The sequence below is a fragment of the Zeus faber genome (genome assembly GCF_960531495.2).
Source record: "Zeus faber genome assembly, chromosome: 3".
NCBI classification, from domain to species: Eukaryota; Metazoa; Chordata; class Actinopteri; order Zeiformes; family Zeidae; genus Zeus; species Zeus faber.
The window spans coordinates 21595629-21619581 of record NC_137190.1 but is presented as its reverse complement, the minus strand read 5'-3'; the positions used below and the strand labels follow the sequence as shown (position 1 = coordinate 21619581).

General features: G+C 41.7%; 1 protein-coding gene across 1 annotated transcript in view; it reads left to right on the top strand.

Annotated features, from left to right (window-relative positions):
* plekha7b (pleckstrin homology domain containing, family A member 7b) overlaps positions 1-23953 on the top strand; it is a gene marked incomplete at its 5' end in the record, with an annotated part of 77992 nt that overhangs the window by 30557 nt on the left and 23482 nt on the right. The window contains 6 exons of the mRNA XM_079998339.1: positions 11510-11593; positions 13511-13622; positions 16251-16355; positions 18414-18486; positions 19328-19428; positions 23571-23749. Coding sequence (XP_079854465.1) covers positions 11510-11593; positions 13511-13622; positions 16251-16355; positions 18414-18486; positions 19328-19428; positions 23571-23749 — 654 coding nt within the window. The remainder of the gene's footprint in view (positions 1-11509; positions 11594-13510; positions 13623-16250; positions 16356-18413; positions 18487-19327; positions 19429-23570; positions 23750-23953) is intronic.

Sequence of the window (23953 nt, the reverse complement as noted above, 5' to 3'; positions counted from 1 at the left end):
ATTTGTGTTTTTTGATCTTAATTAATCTTAATTTTAATTCCATCTTAATTTGCTTAATTGTTAAGCAGGCTATATAGAGAATGACGTCATCAAGGCTTGTGGATGTATAATGATTTTTATTGAATATTCAAAATAAAACAAGTCCCGTCAGTTAACGCCATTTAATAAATAAATAAATAAATAAATAAATAAATAAATAAATAAATATTCTTCGTCCGGACGTCTTGTCGACATATTTTACACAATGAATATTTACTGTCTGCTTTGCATCGGAACTTATATATCCAAAAAAATGGATGGATGGATGTATGTGTCAACGATAAATCATCTTTCTGCTTGAGTTTCGGACGCTGCCGCATTTTCTCCGCTCCATGTGCACTGTGTTTACAAGCGCAACCTGCGGGCGGGGCTTGTTTCTATATCGACAGATGTGATTGGTTAGAGATGAAAGGTCAGCTGTCAATCGTCCAAAGTGATTGGCTTTCCGTGGGAACTTGCCAAAGCGGAAATAATTCTCGGTCAAAACCCTGTAATTACCGGATAATGGAAACTCTGCATGACATATTACATATTTCAGAATGGTATAGATCAGAGTTTACATTCAAAAAAATTGGTGCTGGTCAATGTGTCATGGAAGATTTCAATTTCCCAGACAAATGTGAGAGATTCTGGTCAAATATTATTGAGCTGTGTGTTTATTGAGCTTAAAAACAATTGATATGCAGGCTATATAGAGAATGACATCATCAAGACATGTAGATTGATTGAATATTCCGGCACTAATTCAAATTGTGCTTGGAGGGAATTATTTTCACCGGACATTATGACTGGAGAGATTAAAATATGTCGGACTTCCACAGATTTTCCTGGTCAAAAACCGGTAATTACCCGACAACGCAAACGCTGATATAGATGTTCTGCCGAGTGCTCATTGGAACCCGTATGGTAGATTGAAAATGGTCATAAATCTGTCCCAAACCATCCCATAAGCCCTAACCCTGTGCTTTTTATCCGTGAAATTTTTGCATTTGAATTGCCATGACAAAGTCCTGTGGAAGATATTCTCTCGAGGCCAGGCCTGCTCCGGAGCCTGCAGGTTCCTCGGCTGAGATCGTAGATGAGTGCAGAGAAGTACTACTTCTTAAAGCTTTAAATAAATTCAATAACAGCTGGGCACCTTAGCAGCTGGGCACCTCGTCCAAGTGCACCCCGCAGGGTAAACAGGAGAAGTGCAAGAGTCTGTGGCATGAACAGAAATACATATAGGCCCAGGGCTGGGTGCCATCTTCTGACTACACCCCTATAATACAATACATGATGTGTTATTCAGAAAAAAAAAAAAAAGAGCAGTGTACAGTCTGGGCGCAGGTGCAAGATAGAAGACATGAACAAGACTGTTTCTTTGTATGAGGAACAGAGAACGGATGCCTGGGAGTAGATAAGCAGTAACTGGGAATGGAAAGGAGTGTTTCTGGAGGTCTCAAAACCGATGCACCTGCCAATTAAATGTTTCTGTGGAGACCACAGGGAACATCACATTGTCTTATTTCTATTTACAAACTGTAGAGGGAGGGAGTGTGGTTTGGCCCAATGCAGACATAGCTCCAAGGTTAGTGGGACCTTCCTAGTTTTTATGAACAAAGCAGGCAATCACTCAGGCAATCACTTCATATGAAAATAAAAGAAGAAAATTATAATTCATTGGTTCTGTAAGTGAGATGAAATGAAAAGGTCATATGAAGATATCTTCTTCAGTACCTCCCAATCCCTCCAGCTCCATCCTCGAAACGGAGACAATCAAACTGCTGACTTAAAAACAAGTCGTAACCCGTCGTGTGTTACCGAGTAATTGGAAAAAAAGAGTCCAGGACAGATGATAAATCAACGTCAAAGTTCACAAATTTGAATAAGCCGTGTTTTGTAGAATAATAATTCCAGGCCTCATTACCACTCATTGCGGTCGCCTATGAACAAAATTGAATCGCGCTCAAGTACAGTGAAAGGACAATATCACTTATGAGGACCCGCTGACCCCCAGCAACCATGAAACAGGGCCTGTAGTCAGACATTACACCACACTGATCACTACAGCATCCAAACCATCTCCATGTCATTTGTTTATGTGTCTGCGGGAAGTTGAATTTACAAGCGGCCGGCAAATTTCCCAAGACCCCCAAGTGATGAAAATTAGATATTAATATAACTGGAAATAAGTTATACTCTGATATACCCAAAAGGCATTTGAATAATAACAATAAGGTATTTGTTTGCAGTGTCTTTGAGGCCCACACCTGAGCCTTCATTGTAAAGGTGACTTCTTATTGCTTTTTGAATTAGTGACCAGTATCAGCTGCTGGGCATATCTTTGGCATTCAGTATTGATCTGAAGCTTCAGGACTCTTCATTGATTTCCCCAGAGCCGAGCAATGCTGATCCTGAAAACTTCCTAACTTTAATTTTGCACTTCTGTTTGCACTTTAAAATGTATCCCGTTTCTATTGATTCATCCAAAATAAACGCCTGGGATATTCACTTGGATAGTTGAGTCGAGGTCATAAAAACTCATGTATTGATGAATTACTCCATGAATATGTAACAAATGGATCATTCTTTGTGAGCAGAGTATTAAAGATGATGGCATGTATTCAGTGCTGGATCTGCTCGTCCTCCGTAGACCTTGCTCCCCGCCCTCCTGACCCCAAGTTGTGGCTGGAACAATGATAAGGAGCTGAGGTTCTCTATGTGAAGCATATGTTTGCATCTTGCAGTAATCCCTCATTAGTTAAACTCTGCTTTAGATAGTCTTCATGAGACCAGAAGAGAGTTTTTTTTTTCCAGCTGAGCAGACATGAAATAAAATGAAGCTGGTCAGTAGAAGCCCACATTTGGCACAAGATAAGCCCTTCTCCCTTGACATCTCCTCAATAGATCAGCCACATTAACATTCTCAGCCAGAGCTGTGTTTCCCTTTTTACAATTTAGCCTTTCATGCGTTTGGAATTCAGTGTCTGAGCGCCAAATCTAATCTTTCCCCACCTCCAAAGCCAGGCCGCCCTCTCACATTCATTGCCATGTTTACTGGTCGCTGCTGTGGATGGCATAGCGGAGAGGTCCGCTTTGACACTTTTTTAAAATATGCTGTGTCATAACAGAGTGTGCAGTGACTGTAAATGGGGACCATCTCTCTCAATGTCCTCCAGAACCTATTTTCTGCCAGCGGCAGCGACAGTATCAAAACGCGGTGGCCCTGTTTACTCTCCATGGGGCATGTCGGAGCCTGCAGCAGCTTTTGCTTTGTGGACTCAATGCTCTTTGTATGCTCTAAAGTTGGTCTGAAGTTGACGGCATGATTTGCTGCCGTCGCACACAGCCGGAAGCACAGCGCTGTCCTGTTTAATTGAAGCTCACATGGCTACATGGCAGGGCTGCAGGAAAGAAATTTAAATAGAATTCAAATACTAAAAAACACGGGCGGTATTTTTTCAGAAGCGATCTGTGATCTGCTCCGCAGTGGAGCAGCAGCAGGAAACGGAGTCAGTTAAATACATCTAGAGCTTTTATTTGTTTTGTTTGGAGAAAAGACAATTGGAGCTGCGTTGCTGCGGAACCGTGTTAACGCCTCCCCCCTGTTCTAAATCTGAACATTAAAATTGAAAATATATTGAATATAAATAATAATAAAACATACAAATTAAAATGGGATTATAGAGGAATATCTGCTGCCCTACTACACGACAAGATAGAGGATCCAAGATTTTCCTCAGACAGGCAGTAATAACAAGGTTAAGGTTTTAACCAACTTATGCTGCCCGCTGTTGTACACACTGAAGGAGCAGAGGATTAATGAAAATCCATTCATAGTATTATAGGAGAAAAACTGGGTACTCTGTGGTGTAAAATGTGTGCGTAAAAAAGTAGTGGTAGGTGCTCATAGTACGATGGAAACGAAATGCCATGGAAAAAAGATCAATCAAAAAACGCATCTCGATGAATGTTTTAGGCAGTCAGGAGGAACGTATGTAATTATTTTAAAAGCCATTATTACCATAACGCTAAATCGGCCACCATGTTTAGACTGAGAAAAAACTTCGTCAGGACTTGTCATCGTGAAAAAGCCAAGGGTGGTTGGATTTGGCCATAGGTGTCCCCTTGCCAATACTGACTTGATCTCCTGATTTTATTGAAAAACAATAAAACTCAATGAAAGCCTTTGGTGAGACTTGATTAATCCGTTTTCCATTAATAGCAAGTAGATTAAGCTGAGCTGGTCTGCGCTGATAAGGAAATTGATGTTCACACATACAGTGCAGTCTACTGCACAATGCTTATCTTTTAAATGCCCCAATATTCTCACAATCACAATGGTATCTTGACATGGTCTGCCATGATGGTCACAACTTATGGACCTCTATTGTAGGTCTTTTTTGGCTCTTAATGTACTTTTAATACTTCATTTGCATACATATTATATCCATAAATTGTCCTACACATAGAAATTATTACCATTAAGAAGCTCAATGACACTCTGTCATGCCTCAATTTCTTTGTCACAGTTGATTAAAAAGGTCATGTGTGAATGACAATCCTTTTATGTGCTATCTCAAGTAGGCTTGGGCGATATCCAAAATATCATATGGCGATGCAAATATCACGATACACAATATTGTCGTTGTTGTTGAAGGGGAGGGATTGCGCACGGGGGTTTTTTGGTTTCATTCATTTACAATAAATACATCTACAATAGAAACACTATTTGTTTTCTTTGGAGAAACATTGAAGCTTTATGCCACTCCAACTGGAAATTTGGGCGTTCACCTGATGTACGCGTGGTTCACCACACAAACACGGGCACCAAGCAAGTGCGAGTGAGGAAATATATACCTAAAAAATAAAAAAAAAGACGGGGTTGGTAGGCGATATTTCGATGCCGTGAGAATATTGCATGTGTGGTGGCAAATATCGGCCCAAACCAAGCTTCCTTTGAGCATGGAAAAATACTAGGCATTATTTCCACAAGAAAACACTAAGAATAACCACCATGAATTTGTTGCAGCAAATTGCATTAGACTTCTAATAAAGCCACTGACCTAGTTGTGTCGAATGCTTACCAATGTGTACAGCAGGGAACAGGTTATCTTTTGGGACTGCTCTTGCTTGGAAGTGCAGTATATGACTTGGCTTAATTATTGCTTATTATAAGCAAACTTCTTACTTTCTTATCTGTACATTCCGTTATCCTGATATCCTGCCAATTTACTGTTAGATGCAGCACGTGCTATTCAATTATTATTCACATGGAACAATTAAAATGTATTTTTCTCCTTCACCGCCATCTACCAAAGTTGACTTGCAGAACTCAAACAATTGTGCAAGAATCATTTTGGGAAGATAGAGCTCTCTGATGACAATCACTGCAAATTGTCCAAAAACAGCCATGCAGTGTTTAAAAAAAAAAAGCAAATTGGTAACGATCCCTATATCTGGATTAAGGTCTGGATGACTCAGAATGTAATTATTTCCTCCTTATAAGTAACTCTGATTATGATGAAAATTCATTTTTAATTTAAGTTATTTTATTCACAAACTGTAAGATAGACCAGGGAGCAAACAAAGCAGGCAAACAAAAATGATTGTCTGAATATATTACAGTAGCTTTTTGTGCCTTTTTGCTGCTAAATCTCTTGTTGTTCATAAGATGTGCTTACATCGATCTATATCAAAAGTACCTGTTCCAAAAGTATCTATTCACCAACCTTCATTGGGTTCTCAGTACAGTACAGTTCTCATTGCTGTCCCAGAAATTGATCAGAAAATATACATTTGCCAAACCTGAAAGTAAACTCATTTACAAGTTACAAGTCTAATCAATTTAGTAAGAAAAAAATAAATAGATACACATTTATATTTCAGACTCTCCTCATAGTGAACCGTCTCATTATCTTGTGTTTATTAATTTAGGGGGTAATAAGCAAAAATCATTTTGGGGCCGTCACTTAAAGGTGCAGTGTGCTGAATTTTAGTGGCATCGAGCTGCGAGGCTGCAGATCGCATACCAACTGAAATGTATTCCATTTCTGCGGAGTCCGTTGCCTAAATTCTACACACGGCACCTTTAAACCATCTTACTGCCTCCACAGCAGAGATTTTGCAAGAGCTAAAATGAGTCCTGCATATGACAGTAATTGTTGAACAACGTGCCTCTAACAAATCTCTCATTCTTGGAAGACTAAGCAGAAGCTTTTCTGTTTTGTCTCTCCAATTCTGCCGTTCAAAGTACACAAACAGCACATTCTTGGGAAAAACACTCAACACAATCCATTATTGGATATGACAGTTGAGCAACCAATGACTATTTGATTTCACAGCGCTACACCCATACCGTAGGGAACAGAGCATGACTGATCTGATGGGAAAAGAACTTGCTTACTCCTTACCAGTAAAAAAAAAGTTTAATAGGTTAAGGCGTCGTGTTTTCCTCCAGGCAATAGACAGATGTCGAGCTGCTTCATCTTAAGGTGAGAGAGAGGAAGGTGTAGAAGGTGTAGAGCAGGGCGGGAGGGGATCTGTTGAGTTACTTCATCTTTTTTTTACTTCATCTCACCACTGTACCCTGTTGGTGAGGGGTAGCGACCCCTCGGAGACACAGCACACTTCCGAGGGAGACGGCGGAGGTAGATGCCCCCGTCCTCCAACCCCACGCCTTCCCATACCTCAGCTGTGCTTTCATCCCTCCATCCGCGCTTTGCTTCACTCAGCGTGGAGATCTGAGGCTATGGGAGGCTGTCTCCGAAAAAAACCTGACTTGCCCGGCTGCAACCTCGAGAGTCTTTGTCCGCGACCCGCAGCACGCGCAAGGGCTGAACCACCGGCAAGTAAATGATTCATTCTCACCCGGGAATGAAGACTGACTTCACTTAGGGAAGGAGGAAGTAGTGTAGTGAGTAAGTAAGAAGGGGAACTGTTCCCTAGAGAACAGACTTGCTGCTGTGGATTGCTGCGGGAAAGTAAGCGTTCCGTTTTTTGTTTCTGTGTGAGAAAGTTGATGGGACGGAGTGTTTTTGGAGGTATGGTCGACTGTGTTTGGTGTATGTGATGGCTGTTGCGGTCCAGACTTCCGCCCTAACTTCTGCCTTGCAGTTTGTGCACTTTCTGCAAATAATTAGCTCTACTATTTGACAGGGAATTGTCCTGAGCCCGTGGTTCGCTGTGCTTATCGGCGTGTCATATAACAGGTCTGACTCTTGGCTTCCGCTCGATACGTTTAGGCAGTATCCAACGAGACTAAGAGAAAACATATTTCATATTCGAGCTGGGCAAAATCTATGTTGACATTCCCAGTACTCAACCCGCAAAGAGTTCTATTGCTTCTGAAAAGGGCCGACCAGAAAAAATAGAGAAATAGCACTTTTTTCGATGTGTGTAATATTTCATCCTGATTCATAATTTCAGCAACTTTCTCTCTAGGAATCTTTTTTTATCCATCTTGTCCGTAGGAAAACATGATTTAATCTCTTCAGGGAATGCCTTCTTTTCCTCAGATACAATGAAAGGTGTTTACACTGCAGTGACTGCGCTATATAAACACAGCTACATTGAAAAATACTCTCCCGAGGAACTCGACCACCCGCTCTCGCCTTTTCCTTATCACAACCTGTGAAAGACATGACTTGACCTACAGGATGGTGTTGTACTTCTCCGTGGCGTGAATGCAAGGTGGTGCCTGTTACTCAGACCAAAACCCCCACAACATGTTGGTGGTATGCTGCCATGTAAAGAATGTAGGGAAACCTCATGTGTTAAGTTAAATAGACCTTGATATGTTATAGAGACCTTGATATGTTATAGAAACCTTGATATGTTATAGAGACCTTGATATGTTATAGAGACCTTGATATGTTATATAGACCTATATACAGTACGTTATATAGACCTTGATATGTTATAGAAATCTTGATATGTTATAAAGACCTTGATATGTTATAGAGACCTTGATATGTTATATAGACCTATATACAGTACGTTATATAGACCTTGATATGTTATAGAGACTTTGATAGATTAGAGACCTTGATATGTAATATAAACCTTTATATATTATAGAGACTGTGATATGTTATAGAGACCTTGATATGTTATAGAGACCTTGATATGTTATATAGACCTTGATATGTTATATAGATCTTGATATGTTATATAGATCTAGATATGTTATATAGACCTTGATATGTTATATAGATCTTGATATGTTATATAGATCTTGATATGTTATATAGACCTTGATATGTTATATAGACCTTGATATGTTATAGAGACCTTGATATGTTATATAGACCTTGATATGTTATATAGATCTTGATATGTTATATAGACCTTGATATGTTATATAGATCTTGATATGTTATATAGATCTTGACATGTTATATAGACCCTGCTGCGTATTGGTCTTTTTGGTCTTTTTGTCCATTTCATGTTTAAAACTTCATTAACTGGTGTTTTAGCAGCGAATGTTGTCATACTTGAATTGCAATCCTCCAAAAGGAAACAAATCATAGTAACATGCAAATTCATTTTGTTACTGCGTGCATTTGTTTTGAATGTGTATTTGTAAAAAAAACGAAATAAACTCAATTAATAACCAAATAAAATCAGAAAACACTGCTCCCTAGTAAACAGGTTGTTACCTGCAATGGTTCTACTGCTTGATGACTGGATGGAGATCCGATCCGGACATTTTGAAGGTGGAGAAAAGAAAGCTCTATGAATTAAAAAAAACCTACCTGGATGAATAAGCAAGTACGACGTGAACCTTTTTGCCCAAATGTTTCCTACCGGATTGATTGCAAGGTGGTTGTCGTGCCGCATTTTACTTAAGTCTTTCATAAATATTTGATAAGGTCTTAAAAATCAGAGTGATACCGTACTACTGATAGTGTCAACACAGCGTTTCCTGCCCTCTGCAGTGAACTGGAGATAAAGTGAGAGCTCCTCTGCACCATAAAGTCCACAATCCCTACAGGTCCCGGTCGTCTCACAAAAACCGCCTCTGTACTAACAAACATCGCTTCTGTGCTGCACGCCGCGTTTGTTGCGGATGCTGTGAATTCCAAATGACAAATAGTTCAGAAGTAATGCGGCTAAAACAAAAGCCTCAAAGAATGCACATTCCTAATTAACAGGGGATGCCTTTGCGGCGCGGTACGGGCCCGACAGCAGCTCTGCAAATTATGCACCGTGACTGGGAACAAAGCCCAGACCAGGCCAACATGGGTGTTGTTGATTTTGGGATGTACTGTACGTGCGTGTGTGTGTGTGTATGTGTGTAAAGGCGTGTTTTTGGTTTATGTCTCACACACATATCGTGTGTATAGAACCACCCATAACAATTCCTATTACAGCCAATGAACTTTTGAGAAATGTCAGTCCATGAATCTGCATATGTCTGCTCCTCTCACGCTGCAGCGATAAAGTACCAGCACTTCTTTGTACTGTCCTGCACCTCCTCAAACTGGAGCCTTTAATCTGCCCTTTGGAGGATTTACCTCTTACCGCCGTTTATTCAATCTTGTTAGAACTGACATGTTTTTAAAAGGGCTTTTATCTTTGTCTTTGTGTGTGTGTGTGTGTGTGTGTGTGTGCGTGTGCGTGTGTGTGTGTGTGTGTGTCTGTGTGTGGCATATTTTCTGTGAATTCTGCGGTACCGTTGCCTGATAGAAACTGCAATGCAGTATTTATAGTGCGCTACATCGGCAAAGAGTGGACAGTACTTCCTGTGCATTTCTTTTGGGGGGGTACTTTTTGATTTGTCAATTACTTCACCGGAAGGTGTAACGGTGGGAAAAGGGAGCTCAAAGTCTCAGGAGACAGCGAGGGGATGATTGTTGATGCGTTGCACAGTTTGTAGATGGCCTGGAGTGTCATTGCAGTGTAGTACACGGTATGCGCCGCTTCTCTCTGTTTTTTTCGGCAGCTTGAGAGGCACAGGGTCCTCATACGGCATCTGTCGCACACCCACTCAGATCAATGGGGCCGTTTCCTGAAAAGCTCCGCCTCAGCAGAGAGCCCCAGAGAGCTCTGCGCTGCTGGTGGGTTCTAGCGAAGACAGAGCAGCACCCAATGCAGGACGATTGCTCTGTGAGATTAACAGGGCTGTCCCCTGAAAGTGGAGTAGTCCAATCATCAGTCATAAACCCATCGGTCGACTGAGATTCTTGAAGTCGAGTGGTCATTTTTTTTTATTATTATTTTTTTTTTGCATTAAGATAAGAGGGAGACAGGTCCCCAAATTGTGCCACGATCGCCCCCTCTCCCCGCCCCCTTCTCAGGATGGTGCCCTGGGCGACCGCTTATCTGCCTATTGGAAGCTCAGCTCACAAAAAACGGACTGGTTTGTCTTATTTCACAGTTTGTGTGTTAGTACAGTGGTACCTCGATTTACGACTGCACCTACTTACGACTAATCCAAGATACGAGTAGTGATAGTCGCGAAAATTTGTATCGACTTGCGACCAACTGCTCCAAGATACGGGCGTGGAAATTTGCAGTTGGCGCGTCGGCGACCAGTGAGCAGTCAGTCAGTGGGCGACCTACATCGTGTGTGCACGTAGTTCGTGGCTTATTGATATTTTTTTCATTTACTGTGTTTGTGCTGTGTATTTTGTTTATTTTCACCCTTCATGATTTCATAATTCATATGGGAAAAATTGCTTCAATATACGACTGTTTTAACATACGACCGTTCTTATAGAACGAATTACAGTCGTAAGTCGAGGTACCACTGTAGGCCCAAATGTATGTGCACAAGCACTGAAAAAGTGGGTTTTGCCTAATAGGTCTCCTTTAAGTTGTTTATCTTTATTATTTTATGAATTTGTTTGTGTAGCGGGCTTAATGTTCTCCTTTGGATCCTATTACAGTAAAACCTGTGACAGATGATGGAGTGTAACCTTGTATTGACCACTGTCAAGCCCAGCAGAGGGAGAGCAGTAGATACAGTCAATTAGACAGAAAATCATCCAAACTGTAGAACTACCAGCGGCTGATATAGTAACACAGGGTGTGTTAAATGGGAAATCCCACTTGATTAAGTAATTTAGAGAAAAACTATGCAGCGCCATCATTTATCACTTCTATTAAAACTAACACCTGTCGCCTTCTTTTCTTCTCCCTGTGACAGTGACGCGCTATAATGCCCTAGTTAAAGCGATGAACGACCCCATGAAATCGAAATCGATGCAGCCCGGTGAGCGGACTGAGGCAAAATGCTGAGCTTTACACTTTGCGTATAATAATATAAGCCCCGGGTCATGAGCAGGCTTTGCACACGTTCTACAGTTGGCAGCCGCAACAATGTTGTGAAGGAAAGTTGTGGGTGTGGCCTTGAGAGAAGCCGGGCGCTTAGAGCGAGGGAAGCGCTGAGTAATGATTTGATACTAATTTTATTTTCCTCCACTTGTGCTGTTTCCCGTCCCTCTGTACCCGTCCCTCTTCTCTCTGTGTTTCTACCCTGCAGCCACAACCAGAGGACCACATCATTCCGACACCCTGTAACCGGACAGATATCCCCTGAAAACATAGAATACACACTGCAGGACAGGTGAGTCGCGTGTATCTGCTTTTCCCGCCAGCGGGAAGGGTGCATATACCGTGGTCTCTCCGTGTGCAGCCGGAGGTTAGGTGAAGGTCACGGAGAGGCACTGAAAATAGAGTCGAAAAAATAGCCGAGTCATCAGTGTGAGACGGATCTGGGTCAATTCAACTGTGGTGGTCGCCGTGATCATAAAGGATGGGAATTGATTCTTTCATGTCCATGCCTGATATTCATGAATGACTGTGGTCGGTGGTCGCACATCATCAGCTGTCAATCTTGGAGGCTTTTCTTGCGTTTTCCCTTTCAGTCAATCTCCCCATAGAATTGATGGTAATGGGGTACTTACGAGCCACATGCGGCCTTCTCTATGGGTCCGTTGCTCACCTGGAGTAATGGATGTACGGTGTCACATTGTGAGTGGTGGTAATGAGAGTAATACGTTTCAGTGGTGGTAGTTTATCCCGGGCGTTCTTTCTTTTCTTAAGGGTGTCGTTGAAGTCCTGAGGTTGAAGGAAACCCCTCCAATAATTTAACTTTTGATGCATCAGCGTGCGTTCCTAAAAATGTCTTTATTTTCAATTGGCTGCGTCACTGTGTGTAGCTTGTCCCTCGCTGGTTTGACAGGGCTTTTCGCGTAACAGACTTAAGTAACATGTGTGTGGGATCCTGTCTAATCCAGCCGGCGTGAGACGCTCATTGTGTGACGCTTAATGCCTTTTTAGAGCACATGTGGATACTGGTGTGGAGGCAAATATTTGACCTCCACATTCCTTCCAACCCTGTGCAATGTCATATTTGGTACTGTTGAGCCGTGGATTTTGTAAGCTGTCAGCGATTCAGAAGTTAAGAGGTCATAACCCTCATATTTCCGACGGTAACATAATAATTCTGTTAATTTGTGATGAGACGCCTAATCTCTGTAGGAGTGCCATTCTAATTACAGAATCAGACTCTTCATGCCCTTCCCACCAAAACATGATTTACTTTGAGCTGTATTCAGCAGATTCAAGGAAATTACGTTTGGTGTAAAAGCAACTCTGAATTTTGCCATGTCCCCAACCCTCCTCGTGCTTTTCTGCCGATTGTGATTTTCCATCTACCTATTGTGATTTTGCGTCGACCTATTGTGATTTTCCGTCCACCCACTCCCTGCTATAGTGGGAGTTCACGCGCTGTTTCCTATTGCAAGCAAGACCTTGCGGTCAGGAAGAGCACGGCCGTTCGGCTCGGATAAATACTGTACGGTGTCATCAGTCTTCCTGGTCATGATATACCACCGTCATCAAGTGGAAGCTCTGGAAATCCGTTGGAATAAAGTTTTCTTTAATGAGAATGTTGATATACATCATGTGTAAGGCCTGTGGAACGCTATGCATTGGCTGCTGTCTGCGATCGATCCACGTACCCACACGGTTGGTTGCATCACATTTTATCAGCCGGGGGGGTCCGTAGAGTAAAGCATTATTTTCCAGTTTATTTCCTCACTGTATCGTAACTTTGCTTTTACTATGTGTATATTGACAACAGTTTTTAGGGACAAAGGTCATCCTGCATCCTTTCGTGTACGGCCTCACACGGCACTCCCCTGCTGCTTACTGCTGTGAGAGCCACGTGCACCGCAGAGGTTTATCTTGAAACAGAGTCAAGGCTTGGAGGCAGAAAACACATCTGGGCCATCCGAACAGTGTCAAATGTGTTATGAATTTTATGAAAAAAATGTATTTTCTGAAGTGATATAACACATATTCGTACACGCACACTCCTTGAAGTCATCGTTCAAATGTGAAGCGGTAAAAAAATGCCGGTAGTCAACATTCTGTCTCAATGGTCATGACGGATCGATTTTACATCAGTATATTTGCCGAGGGAACTCATGAGCTTGTGTCATTTACCAAATATCGGTTTATCCTCCTCCCATTGCAGGTTAGAATCCCGCATGTCCAAGCCACCGTCCGGTCAGAGGACCCCCGTTATGGTGAGCAAGTCCCCGGCGGCGGTCACTCCACCCCTGGCCGACTCCTCCGCGGGGTTCAGGGTGAGTCCCCGTGTCTCTGCTGCTCCACTGCTGCCTGGGAGTAGTTTTCCTGCAGAATCTTACAATCAATATTGAGGCACTTGAATTGAAAACCCACTCAAAAAAAGAATGAAATCATATTTTTCCTATATAATATTATTTAGTTGGATTAATGCGCTTTCACCGGGCCGGCAATATAAGGAATAACATCCAGCTATAGTACAGTAATCTGAGATAGAACACGTAAATTCCTTTTTTAGAAGGGACCGGATTAATGGACCGCAGAACACGCTCTCACTGTGATTAATGAGCAGAGGCTGCGATGGTTTAGCACTTTTTTTTTTCCTTTTTTTTTTTTGGCATCAGAAAACCCAAATTACAAAAACTCCTCAGGGGCTGAACACACGTGCTGAGCACAGGTCTATTACTGTAGTTTCAGAACATTCGAATTTGGGAAAGTAGCAATTCTATTCAGCAAAAACCCCGGCATTCGAGCCCTTGTGAACCTAATTACTTCAGCTCCACCATAGTGGGGTGGAGTGGATCTGTTCTCATCTGGATTTGGATCTCATTTCATTTGGTTTTAGTGAAGACATAATGGTCATATAACACTTTTATTTCAGGTATTGAGCTTCTGTTTGCCACCCAGTGAACTAGTGGTGGACCCATTGATCGGTTAGTTGAGCCGATATTTGCGCATTTTGAGATAATCTGCATCGGCCGATGCCTGCACTCACGAGGCCGATAAACAGAAAATGTCTGCAGACTAGTATTGTCCAAAATATTGATCTTCCTATACATATCGATTCTGAATATTTGAATGGTTTCAATTCGAATTTTCCGCACTATCGATGTAGGTAGCAGCTGCGCTTCTTCGCTCTCTCTTCTCTCCGACAGTGAGTCACACCCCGCTGCGGTGCCCACATGGCCCCGCCTCCACTCACTCACTTGCTGTCTCCACTGTCTCATTCATTTTTTATGGTGTTAGCTGATTAAAAATGGCAAGTACAGAGGCTCTGTGACTTGTTTTGACAGAACACAGCAGGAGTGCTGTTTGAAAATACTTTGCAGTTGAGGCTAAAAGTAAACCTAACTCTGAGAAATCGAGTGGAGTTTATTTTTCTCCTCCAGACAGCACTGTGCTGTGCGCGTGTTCCTGCGGCGATTCTCCAGTCTTTTTATTTTAGATCTATTTATTTTTGTTTGTTTCCTAACTTGTATGAAACAAAAAATTTCAAAATGCGGTCCTTTTTGGTTTTTGGTTCAATAAGGGAATAGAGCAGCAGGGGGACGCACAGTCGAGCGCATGTCACGGGCGCCCCGATTGCGGAAACCCGATACCTCGCTGCCCATTCACGCTTTAAAAAACAAAACAAAACGCGGCACATAAAAGGGCAGCGTGGACATCAAGGGGCAGGTGCTCGGGCACCCTCAGCCCCCCACTGCACATGTCTGCCTGTGTGTCCCCACTGTCCTGTCCTGCCTCACACCGTCTCCCCGTTGCTTTCCGTTGCTATGGAACTCAATTTAGTAACAACGGGAGGTTTTTGTGTAAAAAATGTACTTATAAATAATAAATCCTGCACTTCTGTAATGGGGAGACTCCTGACCAGACTTATATATGACACTGTTTGTTTATTTATTTATTTATTTATCGTTTATAATTATTTATTTTTCATTCGTGATGTCCTTTTACAAAGTTTAGTTTTTTGATTACCTGTGGACATTTATTTAGTTGATAATTTTTTTATTCAAAATAAGTCACCGCAGAGACAATGCAGACAATAATTAGTGTTAAATAAATGTTCATTTTAGTTCAGCAATTTTGTGTCTCATTTGTTATATTATTATGTTGTTGTATTTTATCAGATGCAAAATCGACAACAACATGATGGCTTATATATCGGCCCTCGGCCACTCCGCTCTCTAAATATCGCCATCGGCATCGGCCATTGAAAAACCCATATCGACCACTACAGTCAACCTTCACGGTCACTTATACAAGTCTCACTTTTCCTTTTTCTAGGATGAGAACTTGTCCACTCTTAGCAATAATATTCACACATTAAAAAAATAATAAACGTACAAATGCATTTCCCCATTAGGGGTCTCAATCATAATTAAATTTAGAGAATGTCCAGTGAATAAATACCTCCCCCCATGCATGACAAGCAGGCAATCCAGAATCATTATTATTAGCATATTAGCATCATATAGCAAATTATAGACCATAAACATAGCAAACATTGATTTTTTATTTGCACTCAAGGCAGGTCATTTATCTGCATTTGGACGCCTCAGCTGTACGTCGATTTTTAAATATTTAAAAGGATTATTAATGCTACCAATAGCCAGTTGCTCTACAAAGACATAAATCCTATTTTTTATATTTATACAGAAACACTTTGCAAACAGTTTTCCAGCAAAAGCTGTTTCACACGAGACAAGTGATGAGCAAAGTGAGGAGATGATTTAACATTCATCAAAATTAATAGAATCCAATCCAACTTCTGCAGCAACGCTCCTGTAGGGGGCGGTGTTGAGGAAGCTTGAAATCCCAATGTAATGTAGGCTCATCGCTTCTAAATGTATCTTGGTGTAACATTTTAAATGTTAATGGTATTCAGTGTTTATTTTTCCATGCCCCAGAACCCGAGAGCCACGGGGAAGGTGCACAGTTTCGGTAAGCGGGACCACGCCATCAAGAGGAACCTCAACATCCCAGTGGTGGTGCGGGGCTGGCTCTACAAGCAGGTGAGTGGCAAACCTCCATTGATCCAAAGCAAACACCGCTTCAAATGTGCTGCACTGTGGAATGTCAAACACCACACCACACACACGCACACACACGCAGGCAGACACACACACACACACACACACACACACACACACACACACAGACGCACACACACATACAAACACACGCACACACACACACACGCGCGCGCGGGTGCGCGTGCACAGGTTGGCCTTTTCCGGAAAAGGCGACAAACTTTGGGTTTCCGGGAGCGTATTAAATTGCCGCAGCACTGTTTGAGGTTACCTTATAGATCTTTACGGTTTGGTGAACACGGCGATGAAACCAATCATTTCTCATTATTGGACCCAACCCTGCATGGTTCTTATCCGATCCATTGGACAGAGGGAGACCTTCCGGATTATTTTCTTACTTAATTGGTTTATATTAAAACATGATCATGATTGATTATTATAAGATAGAAAGTAAGTAAGTCTAACAATTTAAAATAGATCAGTAAACCTCTGTATCAACAATTTGAATTGTAAAATATGTATTTGCCATGGTTCCTGGAGAAATTCCCAAATTATTATATTATAGTTTTGGCTATGTTTTCACAGGCATCTCGGACTTTTTCCAGTATGGTTTCTGGACAGAATACCGCCTCCATTTGGCGTTGGCTGATATGAAAATGATCTATCTACTCATGCTGTCCAAAGATGACTAATGGGCTTGGATTTTCTCCCTAATGTACTGTATATTAAATTGAGCAGAAAAAGATGGACCGGTCTTTTGGGGATCTGTTCATGGATATGCAATCTATATTCAGTTGAAGCAATGCTCAGTTAAAAAACAGACTCAACGCTGCTGTCCTGTGTTTCATGTTTTTATTCCTGCTTTCCATGAGCAGGATGCATGTATATACGGTATATGAGTTAATAAGCTTTGTAAGAAATGAACACGTGTTTAAATACATATATAATAAAGTAAATAATTTAGTATTATTCATAAGTCATTATTTTTCTATACTAATAATTCCTTTATTGTTATTATTATTATTATTATTATTATTATTATTGTTTTATATATATAATAATAATAAAAATAATTATAATAAAAATAATTTATGTTATATTAAATAATATTTTAATATGTTTTACATATTTTAGATTATTATTATTTTATAAATATAAATAATTATGACTTAAGCTCTCTGTGTCCAATGGTTTTTGTGGAAGTCTACACTTAAAAAAAGTCATTAGATTGGAGTCATTGGATCAACTTTAAAAAATATATATATTTTTTGGTTTTATTAACTAAAACTCACACCTTAATTTCTCAATTTCAAATTGAGATAACAATATAAAAAATATAAAAATATATATATATATTTTTTAGTTGACCCAACTCATTTTTTTGTGTATATGGGTCTGTCTCACCCCGCAGGGTTAGACTGAAAACTTTGACCCATTTTACACATCATGTGATCTCACAAACAGAGATCATGGTGGCTAATTACCAGCGGTAGCGACGTTGCATGAAGTTGCAACTAATTATGCTGGGAGGATGCTTGATTTTAGGCCACAGTTCTGCGGTGTGATCACTCTCATGTACATTTTACATTTGATGCATTGCACTGATTTCACTGACTGAATTAATTTCTGCATTTTCAACCATAGAAATAATTTCTGGTATCCAGTGAAGTAATCCAATACATCGAATGTAAAAAATCCCTAAATCTGTGTTAAATTATTGCATCCCTGGAATCATTTTATTCATTAAAATCTAAGGTCTGGATGTAAATCTTCCACAGAATAACAAACACTGGAACACTGGGCAACAGAGAAATGATGCACATCACCGCTTTTTAGCAGGAAATTCACACAGAGAATTTAATTGGAAATCCCTTTTTAATAACATTTTTTGCATTGGTCTGGATGACGGCTGGTTTCCCTTATGACTCACTGTTAAAGAGCGCTATTCATTCGCTTTTTAATTATGATTCGAAAACACGCTCCAGAGAAGAAAGATTCTGACTGAGCGCACTGCTGTGTTTCTCCCCTTTTCACCTCCAGGACAGCTCTGGAATGCGACTGTGGAAGCGGAAGTGGTTTGTTTTGTCAGACTACTGCTTGTTTTATTACAAAGGTGAGTTTAAGGGAGAGAGGAAAGAGCGCAGTGTGCCAAGCCTCTATGGAGGGCAAAATAAAATGCGAAATACACAAAAATGATTACGGGGTCGGTCTTGTAATGAGATTAAAGAGTGTTTGGTTGAGGCCCCCACTCTCTCTCCCTCTCTCTGTCTCACACACACACACTCATTCTCTTTTTCTCTCCCTTATTATGGCATGTAGTCTGGCATCGCCTCCCCCTTATTAATCTCTCTCTTAATAAACACTGAGCCATGCTGCCCCATGCCTTCCACGTTCCTCCTTGAACCGACCTTGAATTACGTATGTCTCACCAATTACGTTACTGTCCATAAATTTATGTATAGTAACAGCTGCTGTATGTCCTTGTATTTTTGTGTGTGTGTGCGTGCGTGTGTGTGTGTGTGTACAGTATGGTTTAAAAGGACAAAGTACCCATTTACTCTCCAGCATTAATTGGACAGTGTCAGGTCACATTAAGCATCTATCAATCCAAAAAGGCTCTATTTTTATTCATTTTTTTAAGCATTTTTCAGTCATGATGAAATATTATAATATATAACAAAAAAATGTAATTCAATGAAACAAGTGAAATGAAAATAAAACAAAATAGTAAATATTAAAAAATAAAATATTAAGATATTTTTAAACAATATAAATTAAATAATAAAAAAAATACAAATGTTACTCATGATTCAAAAAGAAGGCTACACAGTCACAACTAATCTTGTTTGTCTGGATAAAGAGCCTGAATTTGTGTATTTGTGTGTGTGTGTGTGTGTGTGTGTGTGCGTGCGTGCGTGCGTGCGTGCATGTGTGCGTGTGCATGCACTCCACAGACAGCCGCGAGGAGACGGTGCTGGGCAGCATCCCCCTTCCCAGTTATGTCATTGCCCCCGTGGAGGCTGACGACCACATAAGCCGTAAATACGCCTTCAAGGTAACTCAAAACGGCCCCTATTTCAGGATCTGTGCGGGTGGTATAGAGGGAAATCCATACATAGGGCTGGTGGAAGTGAATTTGTTTCGTGCTGACAGCTATTAATTATGGATGTAAATGGAAGTCCCTGCTGGGAATAATTTTCTATCCTGTGCACTGTCTCCCCCGGCTCTTCTCCCATTCACATGGTGGGAACATGGTGGGAACATCTACAGTCACTTGCTTACGCTCATTTCCCCATTTTGTTCTATTTACAGTAATAATTCACATCTACATTAATTATTGTTTCATTTGGCGAAGAATAACTATTCATACATCGTTTTAGTGTGATTTTCAACAGGTTTTTTTTCCACAGCAGTGGTTCTCGACTGGTTTAGTGGAGACACATTTGTCCTCAGTCCTCAGGGGCAAAAAGTAACATTGGAATTAAAGGACAATTAGTGACAAACAGTGTCCCCTAAAGGAAGTCATAGAAACATCACCAACATTGCCAAAATGTGACTGGAGTGGATAAAATGCATTTTCAAAATAAAAGCACAGCATCAGAAATTAAGAGCACATATATCCTGTATATGTAAATACATTTTTGAAGAAATTGATGGATGTACCTTTGATTTGACTCAAAATGGCCCTGTGACCCAGGTTTGGATCGGGGTCCGGCAATTGAGACCACTGCTTTTATATTTCTTTACCCATACTATCACAATATTCATATTCAAAAGAATATTCATATTTAAAGAAAAACTGCTTAGTTTACTTTTTTTCTGGACATAAATGAAGAAATCAATGATTGTGTACATCTTTATCTTTGTCTTTATCTTTGTCTGGCTGCAAAATTCAAACAGCTCAACGCTGTGTTGAGCAAACAACGAGGCCGCAGGTTATTCTAATAATTACTTTCGGCAGTTTGTGGTTTTAAGGCTGGTGGCAAACTTTTTAATCTTTACTTTTTCGTTGTGTGAAGCGTCCTGGGGGGTGGGGGAAATCTCTCTCCTGTGGTCACATTCTGTTAACACTCTTCGTAAAGAACAACACTGCTTAAATGTTTGATTCAGCACGTAGCTGGAGGGCATTATGGCGATCCTTTCTGCTGCTTTGTACTCTGGCTTCTCCTTCCTCTTGGGTCTGGTTGCCTGTGTATATTCACATTTATATGTTTGTACTGTGTGTGTGTGTGTGTGTGTGTGTGTGTGTGTGTGTGTGTGTGTGTGTGTGTGTGTGTGTGTGTGTGTGTGTGTGTGTGTGTGTGTGTGTTTGTGTGTGCAGAGACAGGGAGAGAGAGCGCGAGCGCAAGACAGAGTTTTATGCTGTCTTTCCGAGCTCGTATTACCTAGGACTGGAATTTGTATGATAATTGCGCCGTGGGGATTATTAATTATACATCCCGCCTGTTTCCCGGCGTCTCACCTTCTCCACCTTCCTCCTCTCCGGGGAGCCTCCGTGAGCGTCTAGGTGAGAGGAGCTCCGGCTCAGTGCGGTTTGGGATAATTACTCACCTTGTATTTTAAACGCTCCCCTCCCCGCGCCGCTCTCCCCGGCTCTCCCCGGATATTTCATTAGATTTTACGTGGGCGCTGCGCCAGACGTTCAATTATTGCTGCGTTTCGGCAAAGGTCTGGTGTTGTGGAGTCATGGTGTGGAGGGAGCTTTTTGGTGATCGGTGGCGCGTGATGAATCGCACCGACTGCAATTTAGTTTTGATGAGATGGAGACCAAAAGACATGTTACATAAACAAAAGATTACGTTTGAGACAGAAATTTGATTTAAAATGAATTCATAGTTAGTATGCCTAGTTTTACAACTTGTGTGAATAAAGGGAATTATTCGCCGTACAAAGATTATGCCCTACATACGACAAACATATTTACTGTTATTAATGTTAAATTGGATGTATCCCCAAGTTTACCATTGTACCATTGTAATTTCTATGTAGCGTCACAAGATGGCGCCACTCGCTAGTATCGGTATTTGCAGGCAGGCGGTGGGAGTTTGAGGGATGTGAAGCCTCTATAATCCTAACTAACCCTAACTTGACCAATCAGAATCGAGTATTCCACTGAGCCGTGTAATATTTAAGAACAACGTACTGTATGCCAAACAGAACTTCCTGTGGGAGGGTTGTAGGGGTTTGTTCCCGTCTCCATGAGGCCCTCGTCATTTTCCCGGCCAGCTGTCGGCATCTACAAAGCCTACGACCTCTCTTACTCTCCGTTGGTTCATCAAATTGACGCCTCTGGGCCGATCTTGGGTGACTTCCTGTTATTTTATGCTGTCCCCTCTGTGCTCATTCCACTGTTTTTCTCATTCTCCTGCTGGTCCATCGCCTCCCGTTGCGACCCGGGGCGGAGGGAGCACTGTTCCCCGCAGGGCGCGGCCCGGCGAGGCACGGGCTCTCTGTCTTGCATGAATAGGTATTTGATTTCACCTCAGCCTCATCGCCGTCTCAGCCGCGCTCAGCTCCCACTGTGTGTTCTCCACATCGTGCGAGTGTGCATTCATGTCGGATCCACGTCCATGACGGCGTTGCGGCCATCATGGATGGACGACGGCGGCGTGCGTTGGAACGCTATTTGTTTTTACCGGATGTTTTGGCTGTGAACGTGCACTTTTTCTTTGCTCGATTCCTCAACCTCATTAGTCTGAAACAGTGGTTCTCAACGTGGGGTCCGTGGACCCCCCCCCCCCCCTCCAGGGGCCTTTTGGGACATGCAAGGCGGTCCAAGGCACCATTAAAGAATGTACAATAATGACTATGTGGATCGTAGCTTCACTGTTATCTCCTTAAATATAGCATAGACAGATATGGGAATTGGAGTCCCAGAGACACATATCTTATCAAAATGGGTTCCATGGCCCGATGCGTATCATTGAGGGTCCTTCATGAGAAAGAGGTTGAGAATCACAGTTGTCCGACTTTAGATTGACACAGGAAAGATCGTTTTTTTCAAGTGACCTGATCAGATCTTCTGTTGGTGTCGTGTCAGTACCTCTGCTCCTTCCCCTCAACTCCCATGTCCGTCATCGTTCGCTCATCATCACGGGAAGGGCGGAGTCGCCGTTTCTCACGGCGGTCCGCCCTCTCGTTCCGACACCCTTCTCTTCCCATTGGTTTTCTTTGGTGCCATAACCCCACACATTCATTTTGCATTATTTTGAATCCCATCGCCCGTTCGAGCATATCTGTTTTGTGTTGGTCGACTTACGATTATCTACATATTGTCTTGAAATTAAATGAAACCTTACAACTTCAACGTGTTTAATCTTCCGCCTCTCCAGATGAACCCTTTGAAAAGCCATTTTTTTCTCATTTTTTTTCTCACGGCTTTACTGTGTGCTTTAATGTCGGAGAAAGCAAAGGAAAAAAGGATGATTTTCCCTTCACAATCAACAGTTTTGTTGGAATGCATTTCATTGATGCATTTTAGGTCGTAGTGGAGTAGTGTCACTGTGATTAATTCAAGTAAAAACATTTGTGTTGAGCACAGGGTGCGCTTGTGTTTCCCTGTTGCTACACTTGTCAAGTTTATTTAGTTTATTTAGTTTATCTTAAGGATCCCAATTAGCTGACGCTACTGCGACCAGACACATGACAACATTACACTAAGACACAAAAACTGATTGAAATTTTGTTTGAATTTTATAAGCATTCAGCTCGGGTCATGTGTGCGTGCGTGCGTACGTGCGAGTGTGTGTGTGTGTGTCCAAGGCTTGCTGTTTATAATTGTATTTTATGGAGCTGGAGGTTTTCCCTTTTTGATTATTTTTGCTGTACTTCTCATACCGACCGTGTGTGGCAGAAAGATGTTTTTTCTTTCTTTTAAGCAAAGAAATCACAAAACTAAAGCTCTATTATGCCTCTGCATGCCATGAACAGACATATCTTGTGCAGTTTTATGATTTTGAGGTCGCAGCTTTTTATTTCTAAGTTGCTCTCCCCTTTTGTTTTCGATGAGACGACGTCTTACAATCACTGTAATCAAGGAGGCAAATGAACGCCCTCCCTCGTGAGCCTCTCACTCGGATCTTTTTTTAAAATAGTTCTTTACTCACCGACCCGCCTGACAGCATCACTCCTCACCCTCTTGGTCCTCAGCGAGTAATTCTCATCCTTTTCTCCGCTCCTTCTTCTCTTTTCTGACAGGCAAGCCACACCGGAATGCGCTCCTACATTTACAATAAGAACTCTGTGATTGGCTCGCAGGCGGAGCACTGTGGCATGCGCACGTACTTCTTCAGCGCCGACACGCAGGAGGACATGAGCGGCTGGATCCAGGCCATGAACCAGGCGGCGCTGATGCAGCAGAGCCACGGTGTCAAGAGGTGAGTCCCCGCCCACGCGGCGGGACCCCGGCGCTTCCCATTGGATGAGGTTCCACTGTAGCGCTGTCGATACCCGACTCCCGCTGGAGCCTCCCCTCCTGCCCATCCAACAGCAGCGCTGTCCGATCAGTTTAGAAAGATTGTCCTCGCTATTGATCCAAATCTGAAATTAGTATAAAAACAATTTTTATTAGATGCATTTTG